The 24,744-nt window shown below is 38.0% G+C and overlaps 1 protein-coding gene across 1 annotated transcript in view; it reads right to left on the bottom strand.

The window, feature by feature from the left end:
* Nucleotides 1-1,080: 1,080 nt before the first annotated feature.
* btbd11b (BTB (POZ) domain containing 11b) overlaps nucleotides 1,081-24,744 on the bottom strand; it is an 88,812-nt gene continuing 65,148 nt past the window's right edge. Inside the window, exons 4-17 of the mRNA XM_059335487.1 lie at nucleotides 20,043-20,195; nucleotides 19,620-19,785; nucleotides 17,992-18,081; nucleotides 15,915-16,016; nucleotides 14,168-14,261; nucleotides 13,727-13,862; nucleotides 11,572-11,792; nucleotides 10,681-10,859; nucleotides 7,462-7,567; nucleotides 7,095-7,197; nucleotides 5,927-6,008; nucleotides 5,756-5,824; nucleotides 4,892-5,005; nucleotides 1,081-2,427 (exon numbers count right to left, since the gene is read on the bottom strand). Of these exons, the coding sequence (XP_059191470.1) occupies nucleotides 2,218-2,427; nucleotides 4,892-5,005; nucleotides 5,756-5,824; nucleotides 5,927-6,008; nucleotides 7,095-7,197; nucleotides 7,462-7,567; nucleotides 10,681-10,859; nucleotides 11,572-11,792; nucleotides 13,727-13,862; nucleotides 14,168-14,261; nucleotides 15,915-16,016; nucleotides 17,992-18,081; nucleotides 19,620-19,785; nucleotides 20,043-20,195 (1,825 nt within the window). The 3' untranslated portion in view covers nucleotides 1,081-2,217. The remainder of the gene's footprint in view (nucleotides 2,428-4,891; nucleotides 5,006-5,755; nucleotides 5,825-5,926; nucleotides 6,009-7,094; nucleotides 7,198-7,461; nucleotides 7,568-10,680; nucleotides 10,860-11,571; nucleotides 11,793-13,726; nucleotides 13,863-14,167; nucleotides 14,262-15,914; nucleotides 16,017-17,991; nucleotides 18,082-19,619; nucleotides 19,786-20,042; nucleotides 20,196-24,744) is intronic.

Raw genomic sequence — 24,744 nt, 5'->3', positions numbered from 1 at the left:
CTTGACCTTTGACCTCAAGGTATCTGAATTGGTTTTATGTCAAGTCAGACATGCTCACTTTATGGTAATCCCATGCAGTTTGAGGGTAAAAACCATGCAGTTTTTCTGATGCACTACAATTCTACAATACAACACAAGTAAAGATCAAGTCAGAAGACAACACATGAGTAAGTGCCATGGGCTAAGTTTGAGTCCCATAGACATGTACTGCATAAGGACAAATAGCAAATAGTGTTTTTTTCTTCTTCACCCATGTAGATCATGTGTGAAGGTGTTCAGTATTTAAATATTTATGCATACCTGGACCCCTTAACAGCCTTGAGATTGCATAAATTGTGTGGCTAAAGAGCTGAGACTCTTCTGGATTAAATGAACTTGATTGTCTTCATGTGTGATGATGTTTGTCCCCATAATAGCTATTTTTTAATTTTCTTTTTTTTTTTGTATCTGTACAAAATGAGCTGCTGTGACCTCTAATCACAGCCTTATGGAACTTAACCACCATAAACTAGAGACCAAGAGCATTGACGGTTCTCAGCAATTTCCAGTACATAAGAGCTCACCATCCGTTTGTCAGAAAATGCAATTCTTGCAGAAATCTCCAAAATGACAAAAGTTTTTGATATCAAATAACAGCATGGGTTTTTCTGTGGTGTTCCTTAAGTTCTTTGTGCCTTAACAAACCATTAAATGTACATATTGCATCAAGAAGGACTCCCCAATTTAGGAAATGGGGCCATCAGGGAGCGTGTGAACGCACCTGTTTTGTTATATAAAGTTGTCGGGTTTGGGGCACTATATAGTGAGTCTATATGTGTTACAGGAATAAGGAACATGTTCAAAGGTTTTCTTTTTCTCCTCCCTTTTTTTAACCATTGGTTCCAGGCTATTTATCGACTCGTGGGCAGTTGGGTGCCACATTAAACCACCTTCCAGCTGAGATCTAACCTTCTCACTGGAGAACAAAATAATAACAGGACAGGCTTCAAAATTTGACATCAAATGGAATAATAGATGTCCCCTTGCATGTGTTTTTATAGCCAGAGACTGTATCAGAAGAATCTATGAGCGGATTCATAGTATTCTTTATATTAATCTTTATAGAGGAAAGATATATCAAGTCACACATATACAAGTCATGTGGTTTCACATCCCTGGAAAGCAGCTGACAGAAATGTTCCCTGTTCAGGACTAAACAGGCCTGGGGCCTCTCGCTCACAAAATGACGACACCGTTTGACTGTTACACATTTAGTGACCCATGCTGATGACAAAAATATCCTCCATCAATTTCAGTCTTATAAGTGTGAAAGCAGCTCCTTAATGTGATCCTCGAAAAACAGAAAAACACAGTCATCCCTCTGACATGCAACACTTAAACATAGATATTTAAAAGATGAGCTTCTTGTTTTTACAGCGATATCCAACAGTAAGACACATGAGAAAACATCTGTGGATATACATATATATATATATATATATACATTAACTTACATTATCAATATCTCTGTTTTTATGAACAATATTTGCACAGTATAGTGGAGGAAGGAAAAGTCCATTTTCCCACCAAAGTCACGTGAAAAGAGTCCCTCGTTTGCATCAGTCACATTATTGGTGCTTGTTGGTTTGTTTGTCTTGTTTGGCTTTAAAGAGTAATCAGCACGGATGTTGCAAAGTGACAAATATACAAATTAATTACTCTGTACAGGTCCACATTTTTAAGCAAATAATCACAGCATGATGCAGCAGTTCTTCCTCAGACAGCCAGGAAGGGATACACTGATGGCTTATCACATTGCCTTAACACATTGTATCATCATGTATTCGGATGACTGTTGCAGTCTTTGAGTTTCTGGAGTCCGACCTGGTCCATTCAGTCCAACATGTAAGACGCAGACTGCACTACTTAGCTGAGAAAGTCCTGCTGAATGAGGGACATTACAGTGATGTGATGTTATTGGCAAAATGTGGCATAACACAGCTATCTTATGACAGTCATTGTATGTTACTGTAATTCATAGTTGACAGGTATCAACAAGGCAGACAGACAGACCCCCTGTGCTAAGATAACAAGAAGCATATTAGCAACTGATGAGCTTCACGGCGACAAAGATAGTAACTGGACAGTCCTTATTTCTGTCTTTCATCTCAATACAGTGTCATGTCTGATACTTCTGTGGAAATATTCTCCGTTCCTGTGTTCACAAAGGTCAGGAGATCAGACGATGGATCCCTTGGAAGAGGACAGGTGGATGGACTGGATGCGGACGGCCAGGGTTTTCTCCAGGTCCTGCAGGATGTCACAGCCGGGGCTATCTGGAGGCACGTCGTACAGCAGCTGTTTGAATGGCTCTAGCTCGATCAGGATTAACATGTTCTTCAGGAAGTAGCCTTCTATATAGGACGCCAAGTCTGGGGCATCAAGAAACTGTTGAAATGGAGGAAAACATGGTAGTTTATAACTGAAATTTGCAAATTTAATTTAAAAATAACATATTTTCAAGAAATTACAGATCAAATTTTTGGTTTTAGATAAGATTAGATTAATATCTGTTAAAATATCTGTAAAAATGCAAAGTACTTTCAGAAAACAAACAAACACAAAAAATACATATTGATAATAAATGCCAAATAGCAGAAATGTATGTATAGAATGTGTATAGAATGTATGTATGTGTCTTATTTTTAAATTCTTTATTCTGTCGTCTATATCTATGTCTGTATCTTGAGCTGCTTGGACAACTAAATTTCCCCACTGCGGGATAAATAAAGTCATATCTTATCTTATCTAAACTATATTGTCATTGCACAGTACAGGTATTACAACAACGAAATGCGGTTTTGTATCAAAAGTGCACAAAGCAGTACAGTTTATACATAGTATGAAATATGGAATGAATAGAATGTGGAATAAACTGGTATGAATTTACTAGATATAAAGTATGGACAGCATGAACATAGTAAGCAGTGCAGATCTACAGTTTTGCAGGACTGAGTCCTAAAAGCTGGAAACTAGTTCACATTTGTGGACTTCTGGTGTCCTTGTATCGATGTCAAGGGTTTTGTGAATGGGTTTTTGGTTTGAAAATTAGGTCTGTGGTTAACACAAACTTAAGAGATATTCATGTTTTTGTTCTACAACATAAAGGAAGTCAATACCCCACTTGGGAATTTAGATTTTGTATGTGTCTTAACAAAGCTGGTTGCTAATTAGTGGCTAAATTAGACTATAGAGGTTGTCAGGGACATTAAATGTCACTGTCAACTTAGTGGTGGTGACATTGAAGTCATTAAACCGTGATGTAGTTTGTTAATGGCCTAACCTTAGCCTTTCTGCTGTTTGCATTTATGATCCAAAATCACAACAGTGGTATTAATTTTTAAAGACTATTCTGCTGAACAAAACTTGTAAGCATCATAAAATTTAGTTTTTCTGCAGTGATATAAAAGCCAATGGAAAAATCCCATTGGCTTTTTGTTCAGGGAGATGCAGCAGTATAAGCATATAAGTGTATAACGCAGGATATAATTAGAACTTATTATATCCTGAATTATATCCAGAATTACATGAACTTAATGTGCCACAATAGATCTATTAAATGGACTTTTAACACAAAACATTGTTTTTTCATTGGAGTTGGTTCATTGGTTTTGTGTTTTTTTTTCCTGTAACATGTCTTTTTTTCAGAATAGAGGAAATAAAACATCCAAAACAAACATTTAGGTGTATTTCTTTTACTATATTTGATCCATTTGTGCCTATAGATTTCTCCTAAATTCACTAAAAGTTGGCATTCTATAGCAACATGTAGTACCCGAAAGCAGTCTAGACCATGTCAACACAGGCATTGTTAGAAAACTTGATGCCCCTATGCACAATATTATGTGCTTTACATCTTCTATATCGTTGTTGCTATGTTTTAGATACAATATTTTGTCTTCAAAACGTCATCTCCATCAAGAATGTATGAAATCCATAAAGGCCGTTTTCTAAAAATGAGCTTTTTCTCATGAGCCATAATGTGTTTTATTTACATGTTTTATTCCTGACTATATTCTGAAGACTTTTACAGACGGGTTTGTCTATATATCATTCATGCCCAGATATACAAAACATTTTTTTTACATGGCTTTTGACAGTATTTTCTGGAGGAGATATCCAAATTTCCTTCTGTAAAAATCTTAATATCTCAAATATATCAACAAAATAAAATAATGACTTGAAATAAAATAATAACTTAAAATTTTGTTTATACAATGTTCAGATTTATGTCATATATCCAAATAAGCACATTGTTAATGAGCCTATACCTAATTTGCATATCCAAACATACAATTTCATAAAACTTGGGTAACGCTTTATATTAAGGTCCTTGTAATAACCATTAATTAACAAGTAATAAGGCCATTGTAAGTCCTTACAAGATGCTTATTAACATTATTGTGTGTTTATAAGCTTATATAAGTGTTAATAATGGCATTACAAACACCCATGACCCACCCATTATGTCTTTGCCATGCCTTTATTAATATTATTTTGTTTGCTTATTGATATTAAAATATACTTTATTGCTCATCTATTATAAGTTAACTATAAGTTAACTATGCTTTTTGCAACTACCGGATCTAAAGCGAGAACTATGCCTTATTACTTGTTAATAAATGGTTATTAAGGACCTTATTATAAAGCGTTACCAAAACTTGTAATGCAAAAAATATGAAAAATATATTGTCTTTCTGTAAATAACAAACTGGGGAAGTTTCAAAGCGATATCTAAAAAAATGACCCTATTCACCTGTAATATCTCCCCTTAAAATACTTGGTAGTAAAGCTTGTTTCTGTCCAGTAACAATATAAATGAGGGTGTATTCACTCTATTCTGTTGTTGCACCTTAGTGTGGTTGTAGATCTCCACACATGTTTCAGTGTTGATGTTCTTGGTGCAGATGATCTCACAATGCCTCTGCAGCGCCTCCAGCTGGAAGAACTTGGCTGCAGACAGAAGCTGGGGGAAAAAAAGTTAGGATTTGTACTTTAAATTTTTTTTTTTTTAATTAATTCTTCTTTTCTAACCGAAAAAAATAAACAACATAAACTACAACAGTGTAGGCTAGATGCATATACATATTCATACACATACTCACATAGGCACCATTATACAGATGTACATAAACATATAAACATTTACACACATACAGTATATAAAGCCCTATACATATACATGCACTGCCCCGTCTAAGTAATAAGATAGAAATAAGAACCAGTTAACTTAATATTCAATATGCATTTCCTTCATTCTTCATCCTTCATCCTTCATTTTGGTTCGAAAAAAAAGGGAGTAGGCTGAAGTATAAAATACTTATCTAGGCCTCTCACCTGATACTCAACACTTCAAAATAAGAAATTGTATCTCTATATATAGCCACTTAATGTCAAATAAATATGTATTATTATTATTATTATTATTTATTTACTTATTTTCTTATTAGTCAACCATAGTATATCAAACAACTTAGATCTGAGAATTTCTATTACTCCCGCAAAGAAAACAAACGAACAAACAAACGAACAAACGAATCAAAACACTGAAGGCAGTTACAAGAAATTTTTTTTGATACTCAACATTACTATAAAATGTGAATGGTGCAACATCCATAGGTGGCCTTGAGATCCTTAACTGTTTCATAGTATAAAAGTTTTTAGTGTACACTTTATAGCACAAAATAAAGTTTGTAGGCTGTAATAACAACCTCACCTCCATAACGTCGGTGTTCCTGATGTGCAGAGCTTCTGCTCCTCCACAGTAGAGATACTGCATCACCAGCTTTAAAACAAGGATGAATACAGAGTGAATTTGTGAAGGGAGGAGTGTGTGAATGTGTGGGTCAAGTATGATTGGGAACAGTCCCTTGTTGAATAGCATTACCTGAAAAATGTGATATTTGACATTGCTGATTTCAATGCATGTGTTTTCACCGCAAGGTCTGTTCGCTAGAAGAGATTTAAACCTTGAGAGAAAGAGAAGAGAGAAATGAAAGGATGAGCCTCAGTGTAAACCGATCTTTGGTGTTTTTATGCAGTGCATTTGAATTTTAAGACTATACAGTATAGCATGGAAGTAGGAAACAATGAACCTCGAACTGCTGTATAGACATAGTTTAGTTTGAATATGTTTGTATATGTTTTCTCCAAGGACGTATTGTCAAAAACACATATGAGTGATGAGTTGTCATTTCTCTTCAGTCACTATTTGACAGGACGGATTGGTTATTATCAACGTCACATGACAAGAGAGCATAATGGATGTCCTGTCAGGATCCCTGCGGCAGGAACAAATGACTTTATAGATCTGCAGGAAAAAATATATAGTAGTGTTGTTTCTGTATGATTTTTAATATTTTCATATTAACCCATAAGAACCCAGGCCCATTTATCCTTAAAGGAAAATTATGGGGGATATACCACAGACCACATAGAACACATTTATGATGTTTAAAAAAAAAAAAAAATATATATATATATATATATATACTACCCCTAAATGTCAAATATCTGTGATGTGACGTATATGTCACATTGGGCATTTATGGGATTTCTTATTTTAACATAAAAAAAACTTCATGTCACAGTGATATTTTTGTAACTTCTTTCATATTAATTTGTTCAGGAAATATGGTCAGAACAGGTTAAATGCAATAAAGGACATTAACAGGTTAGAATTGTTAAACGGGTTTAAATTTAGCAGAATAACAAAAAAAAGCTTTTTAAAATTAGATACTTTTTTAGATTTCTGTTTTCAGTCACACCCGCATTTTGTTTTTCACATTTTTCAAGTCACTTCTTGTCACAGTCACATGACCACCACACCAGGGTGTTGAGTATGTGTCGCTTAGGGATTTAATGAGTTAATGTGAAGCATAAAGCTGAATTTGGGAGATTCTAGAAAATTTAAAGTGTTTGTTACACGGGTGTCACCATGGGTTCTTATGGGTTAAAACATAGAGTTTCAGTGCTTTTATAGAGTGGTAGAATAATGATAGAATAATGACTGTATATAATATTTACTGTACTTGCTGATGTTTATGTAAGTGTACCTGCTGGAAGCTGTGAAGAGCAGGACTTTGTGGGCGTAAAAAGGCTTCCCTTCCACCAAAAAGGTCACATCTGACATCTCTTTGTTGTTCAGGAAGTGAGGATCTGAAAGATACATGGCTAGTAAAACTTGATGTTGAAACTTGATCATAAAACATCTCCCATTCTAGACACATTTCTGCTGCTTTTTTATGCGGTCTCTGAACACTAGATGGTGATATGTGCACTTTCCATTTTCCTGCATTATGCATTTACTTGTAACAGGCATCTAAAAAAAAAAAAACTGTGCTTTTTGCATCCTTAATGCTCTTTTTTTTAACATTACGCAGAGATTTTACTTTGAAAAAAATCCCTGAAGAATAGACTCACCCAGGCGTGACGACTGCTTCCTCTTGATCTCAGCCAGTTTGGGGATGGGGTACGGGCCGTAACACTGTGTAAAGATTGCAGACAGCTGCTGGCTGATCACCTCATTCTGACAAAACACAGACAGAGTAACAAAACATCAGAGGCTGAAGAGAGCTGCTTGGGCGGGCAGCGCTCAGCCAACATCCAGGAGTTCATGTTACGCAAGAACACAAGTACTTACTTTAGTTCTCCTCTCCTACACAAACATCCCCAACACAATTACCAGCACAGTGAGAGAGGTTTAACTTCTGCAGCCTTGTATCACAGCTCAGCATCCACTTTATTCGAGCAGAAAGCCACATATTCATAACTATCTCACACCTTTGAAAGGGGATAAGATGGATATCAGGCTGATTTTTTACACCCTCAGTTCCTCAGAGATTAATGTAATGGGGAACACCGTGACAGACTGAACTACTGTAGGAGTGTGAGAAAGAGAAAAATGGCCTCACACCTACAGTAACTTTCCTCTTGTGTGTGTATGTGGTGCTAAAACAGGGGAGAAGGAGGCGGGTAGTGCCAGTCAGCTGCAGCAGCGGTGCGCGACACTACAAGCCCCACGTGTGCAGTCAGGCTGCTTGCTCTTACTGAAGCATGACGCCAACAAACAGCTATTAACAGCCACCTATTCTACCAGGGACGAATATGCATTTCTGCAATTTCCCCCACATGCACTCATATTGTTGCACTTTATGACAGATTGAGAGATTTAATTTAAAGGTATAATGTGTAACTTTTCCACACATAAAATGTCCAAAAAACAACTAGACTTGTGTTATACATTTTGTTGAGTTTGGTGTTCTTATATTATCCGAAATGTTTCCAACTATTTTCAGACTTAAAGAAATACCTACTATAAAAACACATCCCCGTTGTATAGTTGTATATGTGTCAGCATTGTGGCTGTCTGGCAGAAGCTTTCATGAATTTTTTTTATCACACATTTTATAGATCTTGGTTGTTTTATATTTTTAAAGGATTTAAGTCATTAGACATCACAATCTTAAGCCGTCAGAGACAAAAGCTGAGCAAGTGTTAGTGGCTGTTGAACAGCATCATATAAACACATATTTTCAACAGTTTCATTTATTATTCAGTGTTTTTACTGTTTTTTTCCCTCCTGTTTGTTTAATACCTAGTCTGTTTGTTCTGGAGTGTAGGGGGGCTCTGGGGGTAATTTGGCTCCTGGGTAATACATAAAATAAACCTTACCAGCAATGATTGGAAAGACATTATGTCACCAAACTGTCTTTCATTACTGTTTGGAACGAGACACCCCTAGTGGCAGAAAATGACATATTGTGCCTTTGAATAGAACCAAAACGAACTGAAGTAAACTACAGCGAACTTAAGTGAACTGAAAGTGAAGTAAAAGGGAAGTGACAGCTGAACTAAATTGAATGTAAGTGAGCTCAATTAACTCAACTAAACTGAAGTGAAAGTGATCCGAATGGAATTAAACTGAACTGTTTTTAACTAAACTGTTGAATGGAGGTTTCAGGCAGTAAGCTTCTAAAGATAAATGGCCCCTACCTTGATGCCTCAGGCCTTTATGGTGCTGCAAACAGTGCCAGGGGTCCCTGAGGCCATCACAGAGATGAGGGTCACTGGCCCCACCATACATCAACCAAGACAGAGACAAGGACTGACACTGCTGCAGTCCACTGAAGGCTAAGGTCTGAGTATATGAATTATATGTGTGTGAGAGAAATAAATAAATACTCGGTATGGAATTGCATGCTATTCTTTTACTTATGTAAGTGTGTGTGTGTGCAGACTGCAGTGTTTTTTCTCACATTAGCAATGACAGCACAACTCATCGCGCCAGCAGGGCAACACTGTGCCAAGACGAAGTAGACAAAACAAACCGAGGTGACAGACGGGACAACGATGTGCTGTTTTAAATCTAATACGGCCTACCAAGGGGATCATGAGCTTAAGTAATGAGACAGAGCCCTGATCTAATGAGCAGCAACAGAGAGCAGTGAGCAGGCATGTCATAAATCATTATCATTTTAAGTAATTGATATTGAGTAGGCCTCCGGGGCTCTGTCAGTCTCTGTGAGGCTGATGACCTGACTACCTAATGACAATCAGTCAGAAGAGAGGAGCTCAGTAAACACAGAAGATATATTTGAAAGTGTAGAAGGAGAAGAAGTTAACCCATAAGAACCCAGACCCAGTAATCCTTAAAAAAGGAAAATTATGGGGGATCTACCACAGACCAAGTGGACCACGTAGAACACATTTATGATGTTTTTAAAAAAAGATACTACCCTTTTTAAAGATCTGGGCACCCTTCTTTAAATATGCTGGTAAACGACTCACAACTATTGTATTAAAAGGGATGATAGATGGCAATGAGGGAAACTGGCTAACTGATTTTTTTTTGGGTTATAAGGAAGGACATAAATTTACTTATTATTATTTTTAATTATCAAAGAAAAAAATAGCTTTCTCTCAAAATGGAAATTGAGATTTTTGGAAAAATTGTTTTTTTTATTTTTTATTTTTAACGACTCTTCACTTCTTTTTTTCCAGATGTGTATTTGCTACATCACTGTCAATTGTAATGGGACAGAGCATTTTCATTGTAATGTCTGTATTACGTAATAAGTAATTGGATATTTGTTTTCTGTGGCCACAGTGTGTTGTTTTTGTCTATGTTGGAAAATGCAATAAAAAATATTTTAAATTTAAAAAAAAAAAAAAGATACTACCCCTAAATGTCAAAGATCTGTAATGTGACATGAACGTTACATTGGCCGTTTATGGTATTTATGTTTATGATATTTCTTATTTTTAAATAAATAAACTAGACACATTTTCTGCATTTTTTGCATCTCCACAACATATATCAAAATTGTGACTTTAATAGTGCTGTTAGACAACAAATTCCATTTCAGATTTGTTTTTAAGTAACAAAATAATAATAAATCAATAATGCATACATATAAATAACACTGCCTCATTGGGCGGCTTCTCAACAAGCTACTGTAGCTGTAGAACACTAAAAAACACTCTTATGTACTTGAGAAAACATACATGAACATTATTAGAACATTTAAAATGTTTGTGACAACCGTGTCACCGTGGGTTCTTATGGGTTAAAGATCAAAATTAGTTTTGGAGGAATAATGATCCACATAAAGTGTCAGCTCAAACAAGTGAAATCCAAACCTTGCTGGCTCTAAGGATCTGGAACATGAGAGGAAGGCCATGCGTGATGAGCTCCTCAGTGTACTCCTCTTCCTCGATGCAGCTGAACTCTTTGAGGAGACCCTGGATCAGAGGTCGGCGGTGCTGATGGAAACATGTGCGCAGAGACTCCATCCAAGTGTGCAAAGTCCATGGAACCCCTGGGAAATAATTACACAATTACAAAACATGCACAAATGTAAATGTTGCTGTGGAAAGTATGGTGGCCCTGAGAAATTACAGCGCTGGAACTTTAGAAAACACATGCAAATACACAAAACACAAACACAACAGAACAACAGAAATGTTTCCAGAGGACACTTAAAAGGGATGCACACGTCTGGAAACGCTTGTGATATTATCACGTTATTTCAAGATAATGATTATTTCACGTTAATGTGATATATAGCATACCGGCTAGCCTGCATCAATCACATTGCAGGAAACAAATGAATGATACACGTTTTGGTTGCTCTCTCTACAAGGCATTGACTTGGTCTTGGTCTTGCTAGCCTGCTCACAAGCTGTGATTGCGGCTAACATTACCACGCTATATTACAACGTGAAAATAATTATCTTGAAATAACGTGATAATATCACAAGCGTGTCCAGATGTGTGCATCACTTTTAAGTGTCTTCTGGAAACATTTCTGTTGTGTTGTGGTCTATTTTTTTCTTTCTTATTGTGTTGTGTTGTGGTCTTTGCCGCACGTTTTTTAAATGCTGCACTTGCGTTGTCAAAATGATGAAGATGTTTTCTCAATTTGCTTGTGTTTTGTGTATTTGCATGTGTTTTCTTAAGTTGTAGCGCTGTAAATTCTCAGGGCCACCTTAGGAAAATGCATATTTCAGAGAGTGTTTACAGATACTAACCGAGGCTCCGTATATCTATGGTGATGTCTACATGCCCGTGTTCTGAACTGTGGTACATGGCTTCTTTCAGGGCTTTAAGTTTGGCCTTCCCAGTTCGGATCAGGTCAATCTGAGACGGGCTTCTGCCTTCCAGCTCCGTACCCTCTGCCAGAATCTCTTCCAGGGACAAGACATCTCCTTTACCTTTCTCTGTATGGGACAGCAGCTTACGAAACACATTTCTAGAAGAAGAAAAGCAGAAAAAGTAGAAAAATTTAATTTGATTGGTCTTTACAGATTAGATAATTCTATTTAATTGCTTTTTAATGCATAAGTCTCCAGGACAATATCACCACAAGTGGCAAACAGGTGCATTTGTATTATTACCCACACTTTTAATAAAAGTGATATGACTTTCATTGAGTTGGTCACGACTAATAGGCCACAGCAATCTATAATGAACTGTCTCGCAGCTTTGGCTGTTATCGCTGCATATAGCTCTATTTTAATTAGCACTTATGGTTAGATAAACAAATTATTGTGCATAATAAACAAACAAAACAATCCTGAGGGCAAAATTATCTTATTTTCTGCAAATAGGCATGTTATCTGTCTTAAAAGGCTGGCAAAGTTTTGAAGGTTTGTAGAATGGACAATCTACTATAATTGATGTTAAATATGTAAAGGGCACTGGAGAACACAGGGGCATAGTAAATCAAATGCAATTACATTTTTAATATCTTTTTAAGAAAGTTTGATGCTCCTGTCATCAATATCTGTTTTTTTTTTTAAAGAGGATAAAAAGACAGAGAGTAAGTGCCATTGTGATAGGCCATGCCCTTTTATTTGATTTATTGCCTTGCATCTCATATAATATTGCAGCCCAACCCAGTGTAGCTGGGGCATTGTTGCCAAATAGAATTAGATACGCTGGTGCCGTGCACCAGGTGTGGTGGAAATTGCACAACAAACAGTATCTCAAGGGGAAAAATGAGGTAATGCTCTATTGAACAGGTCAGCAGCATTTCAGAATTAATTCCTCATAATTTGCAACAAGTTTCCAGGAAAGAACTATTTGATTTGTCACTAATTATTGGGAAAACATAAACGGTATTAATGGGCAAAATAAATTACAATGTATTTCTAGTAAAGCAAGTCTTGACAGGTCTGGTATTGTAGTGAGAAGTGAGATTTGAGTGTCTTTTTTGGATATAAAGTAGTTCTAAGTCCCGTTTAAACAAAATCAACAGAGAAATGCACATAGCCTGTATTCAGAAACTGTGCCTTTGTACACTGTCAGGACTTCCATGAAGCTGGGATGTCACATAACTGTACTACATATAGGTAGAACGTGCTGCTACAGTGCTTTTACATTCCCTGGCTGCAATGATGGTGCAGAGAGCACAGATGCAGAAACACTGACCAATTAAGACAGACTCCTTTCGGGAAGGGGGTCTTAAAAAGACAGGCACATAAACAAAAGAGTTAATACAAGAGAGTTAATACAGGCATAATCAGACTAACAATAATCAGAGAATAATAATGTGTTTTTTGAACATGTAAACATGTTCTAGTAGAAACCCAAACAACTGAAAATTTGAATTATGTGTCTCCTTTAAAATCTGTAAAGCCATGTAAAATAAAATTATCCTGCATACAGTACATGCTTGTAAGTTAATAACATAAAGGAAAAAAACATGTTGGAGTTGTGTTGTGCCATATGGACAAAGATTCCCTCAGCATTTGCAACACACTGAATGTAAATAGGACGATGGATGAGGAAGTTGGTAAATTGCAGTTTAGTGCTGTGAGTATGAGAAACTGAAACCATGCTGAATAAAATTTAGTCTTCATTTTCATACATTCAAGGTGCTTGTGCCGTTTTTAGTCACGATGTTGTACGATCACAAACCAAACCAAAAGAAATGTGAAGAGGAAGAGCAGCAAAAACACAAAAAAACACATAATGAGTTTAGTGATACAGGATTTTACATCTAATGACACAAACCAATTCAACAGATGAGGTGTCAATTTCATGGACATGCTCCGTCGAGATCGTGTTTGTGCATAAACACGATTATATGCTGAATACACAGTAGGAACAGAGTGCTTGCTCTGTTTATTCACTCAGGAGTGTGTACTCACGACGGAACAAGAATGTGTGTGTGTTACCCACCTGTGTCCGTGAGCTGCTGCCAGGCTGTAGGAGTTCATGTCTCCCTGTGGTGCCGTGGAGATGCCATTGCGGTACATGGTTCCCACCATGGGGTCGGCTCCACGCTCCAGCAGCAAACTCACGAGCTCAAAGTTACCTGTGCATGGAGAAAGGATTGGCAGAGGTTACACACACACACACACACACACACAATAAGATTAAAGCAGAAAAATGAGAGTGAGGCAAACGTTTGATCATCATTCGGCATGCATGACACTATTTGTCTTTATTTTCCGAGCCCCCAGGATAAATATGCCTCTAAAGTCATAACTCAGCCTATGATCATGCTGACAGTCAGGTGTTGCTATCAGCTGGTTATAGATGTCCAGCTGGTGCTTTTCAGCTTGCTACAATACAGTTGGACAGGATGCAGAGTATGGGAGTCACACTGTGTCTCTGTACCTGCAGCAGCAGCCAGCTGCAGCGGGGTCTCCGTGTAGTTCTCCATGCCGTCCTGCAGGGACCCCTCCACGTTGGCTTTGGCATCCAGCAGCAGCTGCAGAGGTCGGGTGGGGACACGGGGGGTGGACAGAGAGAGGAGGGTGAGGAGAAAAGGAAGAGTCGACTAATGAGAAAGATCTGAAGTCAGTCTGGTAGAATTCAGCTTCTCTCATCTGGTGACGGCTTCATGCACAACAAATCTGTATTGGGAATAGTGAATATTTAACTTTTGCGCTGCCTATACAGCTGGCTTTTATTTTAACAAATCTTCTGCGCATGCTAATTAAATTTTCATGTCTCCAGTTTTAAAAGAATAATTCAACATTTTGGGAAATAACATTTCTGGCTGAGCAAGAAAGTCGTTGAATTTCTGTCAAATCTGTCAAACCAAAATTTGTGTTTTCTACACTTAGAATTTGTATGGAATGAACAAACAAGCTATATTACTGTTCAGACATGAGTGTGCTCTCACTACTCTCTACTCTCTTCTCTATTATTCTATTAATGTTTGTTGATATTTTACATACAAATGCATGAGCCAAATTTTGATAGTAAGCTATACAGTCTTGTAATTTGTTTGACAGTTTAATTGATTTTTTAAATCATTATTTTAACAGAAACATCTTATTACACCCGGAAAAAAAGCATTTCAGCAGTTAAAAAAAAAAATCATATGAGAAAACAAGTGGGGAAAAAAGTTTCAAAAGTTTCTGTTTTTGCAATACTAATTTTGGCCACAAGAGGCTGAAGTGCTCCACTTCACCTTGTTCTAAATACAACTTAAAGCATTCATGTTTACTTACAGGTGAGTTTTATTATCTCCATGCATACTAAACACAATATACAATGTACAGCTATATAAAATTAGAATTAGATGGACTAACACATTTTTTTCTCTCTCTTCGGGTTTCTGTATAAGTGATTTAAGTTTAAGTTTTATAATCATCCTCTTTGAAGTACCTATACAACATAAACCACCTGAAAGACATTCATAACCGATAACTGATGCTGCAGGTCCATCTGGGGAATAATACTTTTTTGTAGCTGAAAGAATAATCTAACAAATTCCTGAATCTCAAGACTTTGTGTGGTCTAACACATTAAAAATTAATTTGGAATTTAAATAAATATATTGGAAAATTATTGTTGATTATTGTTTATTATTATTATTCTTTTATATATAAAACAGTTTATGGTTTTACTCGGGATTTAATCTTTTTAACTTTAGTGTTTTAGCTGATGTCCTCCTAGATGAAAACCTGTTTCACATAGATTAAACATTTTCCATTAGAATTTAATGATTTAAAATCAAATGGACGGCTCAATTAGAGGACAAACTTAATTAGTTCGATAACAATTAGACAGCTGCGTTTCCACTTTCCAACTGCTAAATGCAGCCTGATCCATTTGCTCAAAAATGGAAACAGGAAGTGCGCAACACAATTGTTCAGACCTAAAGATCGACTGGATTAATGCCCTCTATAAAGACAAAAAGATCAATGTGCACATCAAACACACAGCACATTACACAAACAGCATCGAATGAAAACAAAAAAGAGAGACAGGAGAAACCTGGTAGTGGAGAACCATTATCATCATCACCACCAAGAAGCTTTGATGACAAAAATGACAATGATGACCACCCATGAGCTGAAGCACAACGACAGGTCATGATGACAGAATCACAGGTGAGAGAGGACGTCACTACCTGCACCACAGGCACATGTCCGTGCAACACAGCGAATGTGAGGGGCGTCGCCTGCCGCGTTTCGGGAAAGACTGAGGGGTGCTTGTGCACTGAGTTTGGCACCTGGGGAAGGGACACAGGTAGGTGGGTTGGGTAGGTAGGAGGGAGAAAGGTGAGGGAGAGAGATAAGGAAGCCATTAAAACTACTATGTGGCCTACGGAGCACAAGACAAGCAACTGCAGGGAGGAGCAGGAGGGGGGAAGCTCTACAGGAGAATCTAGAGTAATTAACTAGGAACCCTGGGGCTGCAGAGGACATCCTGTCACTTTGTTCACCTCCTAATGAACACGATGGATTGATCTGTATCGTTAGGCCTCGTCCTAATGGCTTCACTCTGATCTTTCCATGTGCTTCTCTGTCTGGGATCTGACCCGACCTCTCTACAGCTCGTCTCTCTGGTCTGGTCTGAACTATGGAAATGTGACATACATGAGACACATGGACAAAGCACAGAGGCGCATATTTTCATCATGCTGCTTTGGGAACATGGGGCGTGGAAGGCAGGAGAGACATGCAAATTAAATTACACTGGGAAACAAAAATGAAGTTTAACAACATTCATATTGTGCATAACTATTTGTTAACTGGTTCATAACTGAACATACAGTGTGTTTTTTATGTTCTTTGAGAAGCTGGAATTCAAGTTGCTACAGCTGCTAACTTAAGGTCCATTGTGGGAAACACTTTGGTTTTTTAAATGAATAAAAGTTTTTTAACATTGCCGTGAACATAGATTTTTATTTGCAACAGTGTTTTTTTTTTTTAACCAAGTACTAATTTCATGACGTTTCATTCTTTTGCTACTGTTTTGAAAGAGACTCTAAGCATCCGAAATGACATCCTGTGCATTTACAGAACAGGGATCTCTTTGAGGTTGCTAGTGAAAGAAACACATCAGAGCCAAATATTACACTTCAACTGTTTAAATTCGAATCAGGTTCAAAACCAAATGCATAAAAATAATCAGAAAGTGGGTCTTTTTTTAATCTGAGTCAACTGTGCTTTGTGCTTTGGCCAGGGGTCATGAATGCAGTGGACTGCATGTCAACTCTGACACAATGGCTGATGGGACAAGTTGTTGCCGAGGCGACTAACAAAGACCGAGATCATGAGGTTTTAACTGAACCACCTCTCTGAAGACTGCACAGAGTCAAAAGATGCAGTCTGCATTCGCTACACTCTATGAAGATTTCAGTAATCTTTACGGCAGGAGATCTTTATCACTTTTTTCCCTGACGGAGAAAATATGAGTCAGCAACAAACCTCTGCGTCACGTTTTTTTACGCTCTAAATATTAAGTAGGTTTCACTGCACATATCATTTTCAACCTATTTATACACTGTAATATTATGGCAGAGCAGTCAGTGCCTCATGATCTGCAGCTTTTATACATTTAACAGCATGACACATGGGAGAGAACAAAGAAGGGCAGATGAGTGACAGCATGATTGGTTTTCTCCAATTCAATACACACACACATACAGTCATGGAAAAAATGACTAGACCACCCTTGTTTTTTCAAGTTATTGTTCATTTTAATGCCTGGTACGACTAAAGGTACATTTGTTTGGACAAATATAATGATAACAACAAAAATAAATAAAAAAGTCTAGATATCAGCTCTTAAATTAAACTCTTATGAGCTATTTTTGTTGTTATCATTATAATTGTCCAAACAAATGTACCTTTAGTTGAACCAGGCATTAAATGAACAAGAAAATTAAGAAAAAGGGTGGTCTAATATTTTTTTTCCATGACTGTAGTTAACAGGACTTACTATCACTTCAGGACGAACATATATAAAACTGTACAAATTGAAGATTAAAAAGTTGTAAGGTCAATGTCTCTCACATAAAATGTAATTTATAAAACACTGGGTAAATTAGTTTCATATTCTAAATAGATACTTCTATTCAGCTAAAAATGGCATACTCCATTCTGTGTGACTTTATGTAACGACAATCCTTGCTTTATTTGACTTTGATCTACCCAATGTCGAAACCAGAATAGCAGTAAAAAAAAAAAATCAGCACTGACCTCGCTGTTAATATCAGCTCCAGCATCCAGCAGCATCTGTACCATGGCCTCGTCTCCACGGACACAAGCGTACATCAGCGGGGTCATCCCCTACACAAACACAGGTGCAGAGAAATTAAAGATACACTACTTTATTTCATTAAAACACCAAATTGGATCATCACATCCAAAATTGCCTTATTTCAACATAAGGTTTACTTAGTAGTAGTCAGTGGTGGAATGTAACTAAGTACATTTACTCAAGTACTTTACTTGAGTATTTCCATTTTATGTAACTTTATACTTCTACTCCAATATTTAGCATTTTTATTAATCAAACCACATAAAAGTATATTCAGTAGTTTAAATTAGTCGCACCTTGACAACAGTAAATTAAAGCTTACATAAATGCATCAAAAATAATAATACAATGATATATTTCAGGGGTGGGCAATTAATTTTCCCAAGGGGCCACATGAGATACTGTGAAGGTTGCGGAGGGCCGGACCAATACTCTGAACCTAATTCTGCTCAATATTAATTTCATCGCTTTATGAAATGCAGTAAATTTTCTGGTTTTGAGCTTCTTCTGGTAGGAATACATGTTATGATGAGGGTGGGGTAACTCAAATATAGCAGTAAAAATAGTGTGTTATGCAGTAAACTTGCAATAAATTAACTTTATGCAAAAAACAGTAAGTGTTTTTCACAAGGTAACTCAGTGTTTCTTGTGGAACGCATTTCTGTGCAGGGGAGTATGCATGCAAGCACATACATAAATCGCCTTCAAAATAAAAGCACTGCGGTCGTATTGTTTTCTAATTTCTGAGTAACCTCACGTGGGCCGGACAGGGAGAGCCAAAGGGCCGGATGTGGCCCCGGGGCCGCCTAATGCCCAGGTCTGATATATTTGGACAATCTGAGTGGGTCCATTCTGCATAGCGAATACTTTTACTTTTGATACTTTAAGTACATTTTGATAATGATACTTTTGCACTTTTACTTCAGTAAGTTTTAAATGCAGGACTTTTACTTGCAGAGGAGTAACTTCACAGTGTGGTATTATTACTTTTACTTAGGTGAAGGATCTGAATACTTCTTCCACCACTTGCAGTAGTAATAGTACAAATAAAGCTGAACTTTTACTCTTGCTATATTGTTGACAGCTCCACTCCAGGCACCTCGGGTCTGATGAGAGTAATATTCTGCTATTGATCCCTTTAAAGGATACCATATGAATCAATATCTCTTTTGGGCCACCAGGGACGCCAGCAGAGCTTGTCTGACGGATAAAAAAATACAAGTACAAGACTCTGTGTTTGAAAAGTTTCTGCTTACATCAGCCCCAAACTAAATGCTGATTTTCCCATGGAAAATCACAAGTTACACTTTGAGTATTCCCCTGATGATTTACTGTTCTTGAGGTGGTAGTCATGATATAATGCAGAGCACCATGGCAGGAAACGCTGCAGGAAAAAAATATGTCAGAATAAGGTTTAATATTCATGACTGGCTTCCTGCTCACAAGTCTACACGGCGTTTAAAGGTGAAGGAGCACCATGCAAACTAAATTTTCTGTTATAGAGGCTGCGTGTGCGTAACAGTGTAAATGTGCCTGCATATACATTATTAAATATGTTGACTCTAACCTGCTCACTCATGCTGTTGATACCATCAGGCCCCAGCAGGTTGACAGCCTGCTTCACCAGGTCGGTGCGTCCACAGCTGAGCATACGGAAGCCCAGGTCCTGCAGGAACTTTGCTTCAGTAGAGGCAGCGTCCAGTTTCCTCGAGGCACAGAAGCAGTCATCCGTTCTGAAGGGCAAAGCACACAAAGTGATTCACAGTGCACACGTACTATTAGGACTGTTTGTATTGCACCATATTTTCCCTGAACACCTGATGAGTTTTTATTTCTTAACACTACAGGGAGCATGTCACTGATGTGTGAGCCTGTGTGCCGGTTCAGATATGTGCCCGCTGGTGTTTTATTTATGTGCAGATGAAGAGGCTGGGTGCACACACACACGTGCTCCAAAGCCCACAGGCGAGCACACAGCTCACAGCCGTACCGGAGCTGACGGGGCTCACAGTCCACTCCAGGCAGCAGCAGCCGGGCAGCCTGCCGAACATCATCGCTGTCCACAGAGAAGCTGCGTCTGTGTTCCGTGTGAACCACAGCCACGCGAACCCACTCCATCAGAGGTGGCAGCGCCATGAACGGCCTGTAGGGGGAGATAGAGGTACATGTTCAGGCCACCAGAGACTCACACATTGAACTTCAGTCATACTTCAGTGTGCCCAGGCACTTGCAAGGAAAATCCACCTAATACAGAATTTGCATATGTTATTTTAGAGATCTCGCCAGCTATAGCGGATGTTTGAGAACAGGACGAACTCCGTCTAGAAGATGAAATCAAAGACCCAAATCTAGTGTGTCACTGAGAAACACTTTGATGTGAGAAATTCCAAACTGAGGAAGATCATAGATTATAGACCATAGATCAAACATACTAATTCTGTTTTAAACAGTCTGTGTCAACTATGAAGATTTATACCCGTCTTGAATCTCTTCACTATGCTGCCCTATTCTGGAGACCTAAAAGTTGTGTTAGAATACTGTGCAGATGTTGTAAAAGGGATAGTTCGGATTTTTATTGATGTGTAGTTGTATGAAGTTGTAGAAATGTATAGTTAGTGTGTTACTACAGTAGTTGGGGATCATCAGTTTGGAGAAGTAGGACAGACAGAAGCTAGGCAATATACAGCTGGGGACAGGGGCCAGCAGCAAAGCGTATTTTGCTACCTAAAAAAAGGCCCACCGAAGTGTTTCTATGTGCACCAGACTCCCGTTTTAAAACCTCTTATTTCCCTATAGCAGCCTGTCCCGCTCTGTCCTAATCGTGGTTCTTCTGTGCCTCTCTTCCATTCAGTGGGCTTAGCAAAATGGTGTGGGACTCAAGCAGCGTGGTGTCAGTGTTGGCTCCCAGGAAGCAGGCAGACCAGCGGGGCGAAGCTCTGATGCTGGCCAGGGGAATAGTTTAACTTTGCAGAACACAGGAGTTTCTGCTCTACAGCTGCATCTACCAGTTAGTTTTTTTTTTTTGTTTGTGTGTCTTCAGTGAATCCGAATGAACCCTTTAAATCATAAAAGTCACCCAATAACACAAACACACCATCCAATCAAGGTAGCAGTAGATCAGCAGCTCCTGTGTACTGCAGGGTAAAATTATTGTTCTTGTCAATGAAGTCTGGTGGCTTTTTAAAAAGCATAGATAACGGCACAGGGCTCTCCGACATCAGGGTAAAGTGGCAAGAATATTCTAAATAAAGTGTGCACTTTAACTAATCATGATTTCTTTTCTTTTCTTTTTTTTTTGGGTGGCTAAAATGCATTTTGGTGCTGCCCCCGTCCACAGCAGTACATTGTTTAGCTTCCTTATCAGTACTCCTGCCTGCATCCCCAATCTGGGTAAATGTTGACCAACATCCACTGTAGGTAATAAACTGAATATGGATAAGTACCTCATAAAAACCCCACTTGAAATAATCCAAACTATCCCTTTAAGTCTAAGCTGGTTAAACTGAAGAAGCCCATGTCTATAATATGCTATAAAACCCACATTATGCACTGCAACACATGCAGAAGCATTGCAATTTTATAGCATCATAAGGGATTACATGTAACATCATAACACTACAGGGAAAGTAATTGCCCTGATTCTAATCTGTTTTGCACGACATTATAATGATGACCATCATGAACTGTGAACTGTGTGGTTATTGCATGCCAACATATAACATTTATGACTATATGAAGATTTAATGTTGTTTTGCAAACCTACTGCACTGTAGAGTTCAAACAGAGGCAGGAAATGACCAGCACACGGTTGATCCTGACAGCAGAGTTAACAGTGAACAGCTTGAGAGAGAAAAATGTGGTGGAACAGAGAAAACACAACCACAGTATCACTGAGAGAAAATCTCTTAAGTGTGCAAGACCGACAGAATCCACGTTTCTGGAATAACTTCTCTCCCTGTCTACCTCTCTCTCCTCCACTCAACCTGCGTCAGTGTGTTTACTGCAGCCACATGGTGATCTGTATGCATGAGGATACATATGCATGATGTTTGACCTTTGTTACTGTACTGGCTGCATGTTATGGATATATATATATATATATATATATATATATATACACTCTTCAAATAAGGAGCACAATGAGCTGTCAAAATACTGTACAATATGCAAAACAGATCCAGACTCTTTATAATGTATGACTACAGAAAGCAACACATTATTAGGACGATTTTATGTTTATCACTGCAGGTACGGCACATTATGACAGCCAATATTGATATTATAATGAAAGAAAGCTTAACCGATTCGTTATCCATGTTTATCAAATCGATTTACATATTATGCGTCAAATCTGACAATTTCATTATTTATTATTATAGTATATTGTTTTAATCATATAAAAGTACAGAATTCATAGCATCAGTTAAGTTTCATAAGCATCTTTGATACTCTGAAGAAATATGATACTTTATGTTTTGCTGTCACATATCTTTGCTGTGATGAAACTTGGACTCATCCTGCGGGATTTACCATCCGATACATCACTTTACAAAGAGAGTCTTGATGCCTGGACTGTCCTTGACACATGCTAGGCCCACATCTGTGACTCACTGTTAATTACTCACTCAATGGGATTTTTTAATAATTGTTTGATCTGCTAGGAGATGCTTTTGTGTTACTCACTTCAAAGGAGCATGACCTACAGACCACGTGGCGTTATGGGCTTCACAGGATTCATTAAAGCAGCACACAACGCCTCATCAAGAGGCAAGGAACGTATAACGGCAATGCATTCCCTCACTTTAGTTCACAAGCAGTTCAAGGTCTTTACTGTTTCCAATCTCAGGATTTTCCCTAATGTTAATTCTGGCAATGTGCTTAAATATGACTTAAACAAACATAAATGAATGTGATTTTTGTTACAAATGCTGATTAGAGCAAAAGCAGACCCGAGCTGGGCGCCTGGGACACACATTAGCTGATAACTTGCTCCATGCAAGCGATAAAGCCTGGAGCCCCGGAGGAGGACTGCTCAGGCTCAACTGTCAGTGCCGCTTCCCACCTCTGCCGCATGCTGACAGGGGTTTCCACCAAACTGCAGGAAATACTGAGCAGCTTAAGCTACAGTGGAACACGATGAGTAAAAAAATGAAGCTCATAAAGTCAGCACTAAAAGAGTGTTTCATGAGTATAAGCTGCAAAGATTTTAAGGACTGTTCTGTGCTTGTTGGATGAAGTGTCTTAAAAAAAGCAATATGAAGGATCACGGGAATCATGGAAACATTGCCTAAGCCTTATGTCATTCATGCATAAGTCACCAACAGAGTCGTACAGCTGCCGGCTGATTACGTCTCACTACGTCAGTGCCGGTAATTATCAATATGGCTGCCCCTTCCTGGCGCTGCTCAGGTCACCCAGAGGGCTCACTCTAGTAGCCAATAAGTTGATAATTCGCTTATATAAAACTGTACTTTCCTTCCATAGGAAAACATCTGGTGTGCCCTTTCAGTTGTGAGCAAGGAGAGACATAAATATATTAAAAGTGTGCAGAGGTGTACAGTTACAGCACAATGATCTCTGTACTTCTCTGTATAAGAAACCACTGGATACTGCTGGCAATGCAGGAGTGTAAATTCTGAATAACTAAAGGGAGTTTTCTCACTGTGGCCTCAAGGCCTTCTTTTATTATCGTCCCAGAGGACATTTAAGGTGCAATAATAGTACTGTCTACAAGTACAAAATGAGGTGATGGGGTCTGATGTATTAATCAATACCAGATGATTCTGTTACTTTGCCTTGACCTCCCTGAATAACACTAAACATCTTTCAAGGCTCAAACATGAAGAGAGGTGCAAGTAAACACCTAGATACAGGAAATGACTAATTTCTTTTTCTACCAAATACAGCAAATAAAAGATGGTTTCTGCAACTGTACTGTTCAGTGTGCTGTATTAACCTCTTAATGAGATGTTCTTGGGACATTTTATCACTAACTTACTTTTTGTTCTATTGTGAAAATGTTGTTTATATGTCTGTCAGTTACAGAATGTAATGCCACAATGACTGTTCATATTTCTACCTATGAAAAGTAAAGCACTATAACACTTATATAATCCATACGATTGTGACAACCCATATTCATGTTTGTTGTTAACCCTTAATAGGACACTCATTGAAATACTTGCAAATTCCAAATTTCGATATTTCGAATTGCGATATTGTTTGAAGAAAAAATAGGTGAGAATTGTTCCGTCATTCATCGTTTTTAATTCATTTTCATTATTAATTTGACACAGGGGCCACAGCAGAGGCCAAGGGCTTCTTCACAGGGGCAGGGGCCCCTGTAGGCCCCTGTGTACAACTACCTCTGCTTACCAGGCTATCAATTTCTGCATCCAAAGGGTCAAACCCAAGGGTGTAAAGGCAGGCGTTAGTTATTTTTCTTGTTGTGAATAAGACATAAACAAAACTAAGTATTACACTCAGCACTTTTACACTTCCTTATCCTGTGTATGGCTCTCAGCCCAAAGCTCATCTATTCCTAATGAAGCAGTAAATATTTTAAGTTTCTAGAACAACAGTAAGCTGTACATTTGTTGGGGAATATTTTCAGCTTTGGATTTAAATATCCATGGAATAGCCACAGGATATGACTTTAACTTGCATTGTAGTGAAATCTGTGTCAGTTTCAC

This window comes from Centropristis striata, chromosome 6 (genome assembly GCF_030273125.1).
Source record: "Centropristis striata isolate RG_2023a ecotype Rhode Island chromosome 6, C.striata_1.0, whole genome shotgun sequence".
Classification (NCBI taxonomy): domain Eukaryota; kingdom Metazoa; phylum Chordata; class Actinopteri; order Perciformes; family Serranidae; genus Centropristis; species Centropristis striata.
Note: the sequence above shows the minus strand (reverse complement) of the source record. Positions and strands in the feature narration are given on the sequence as shown.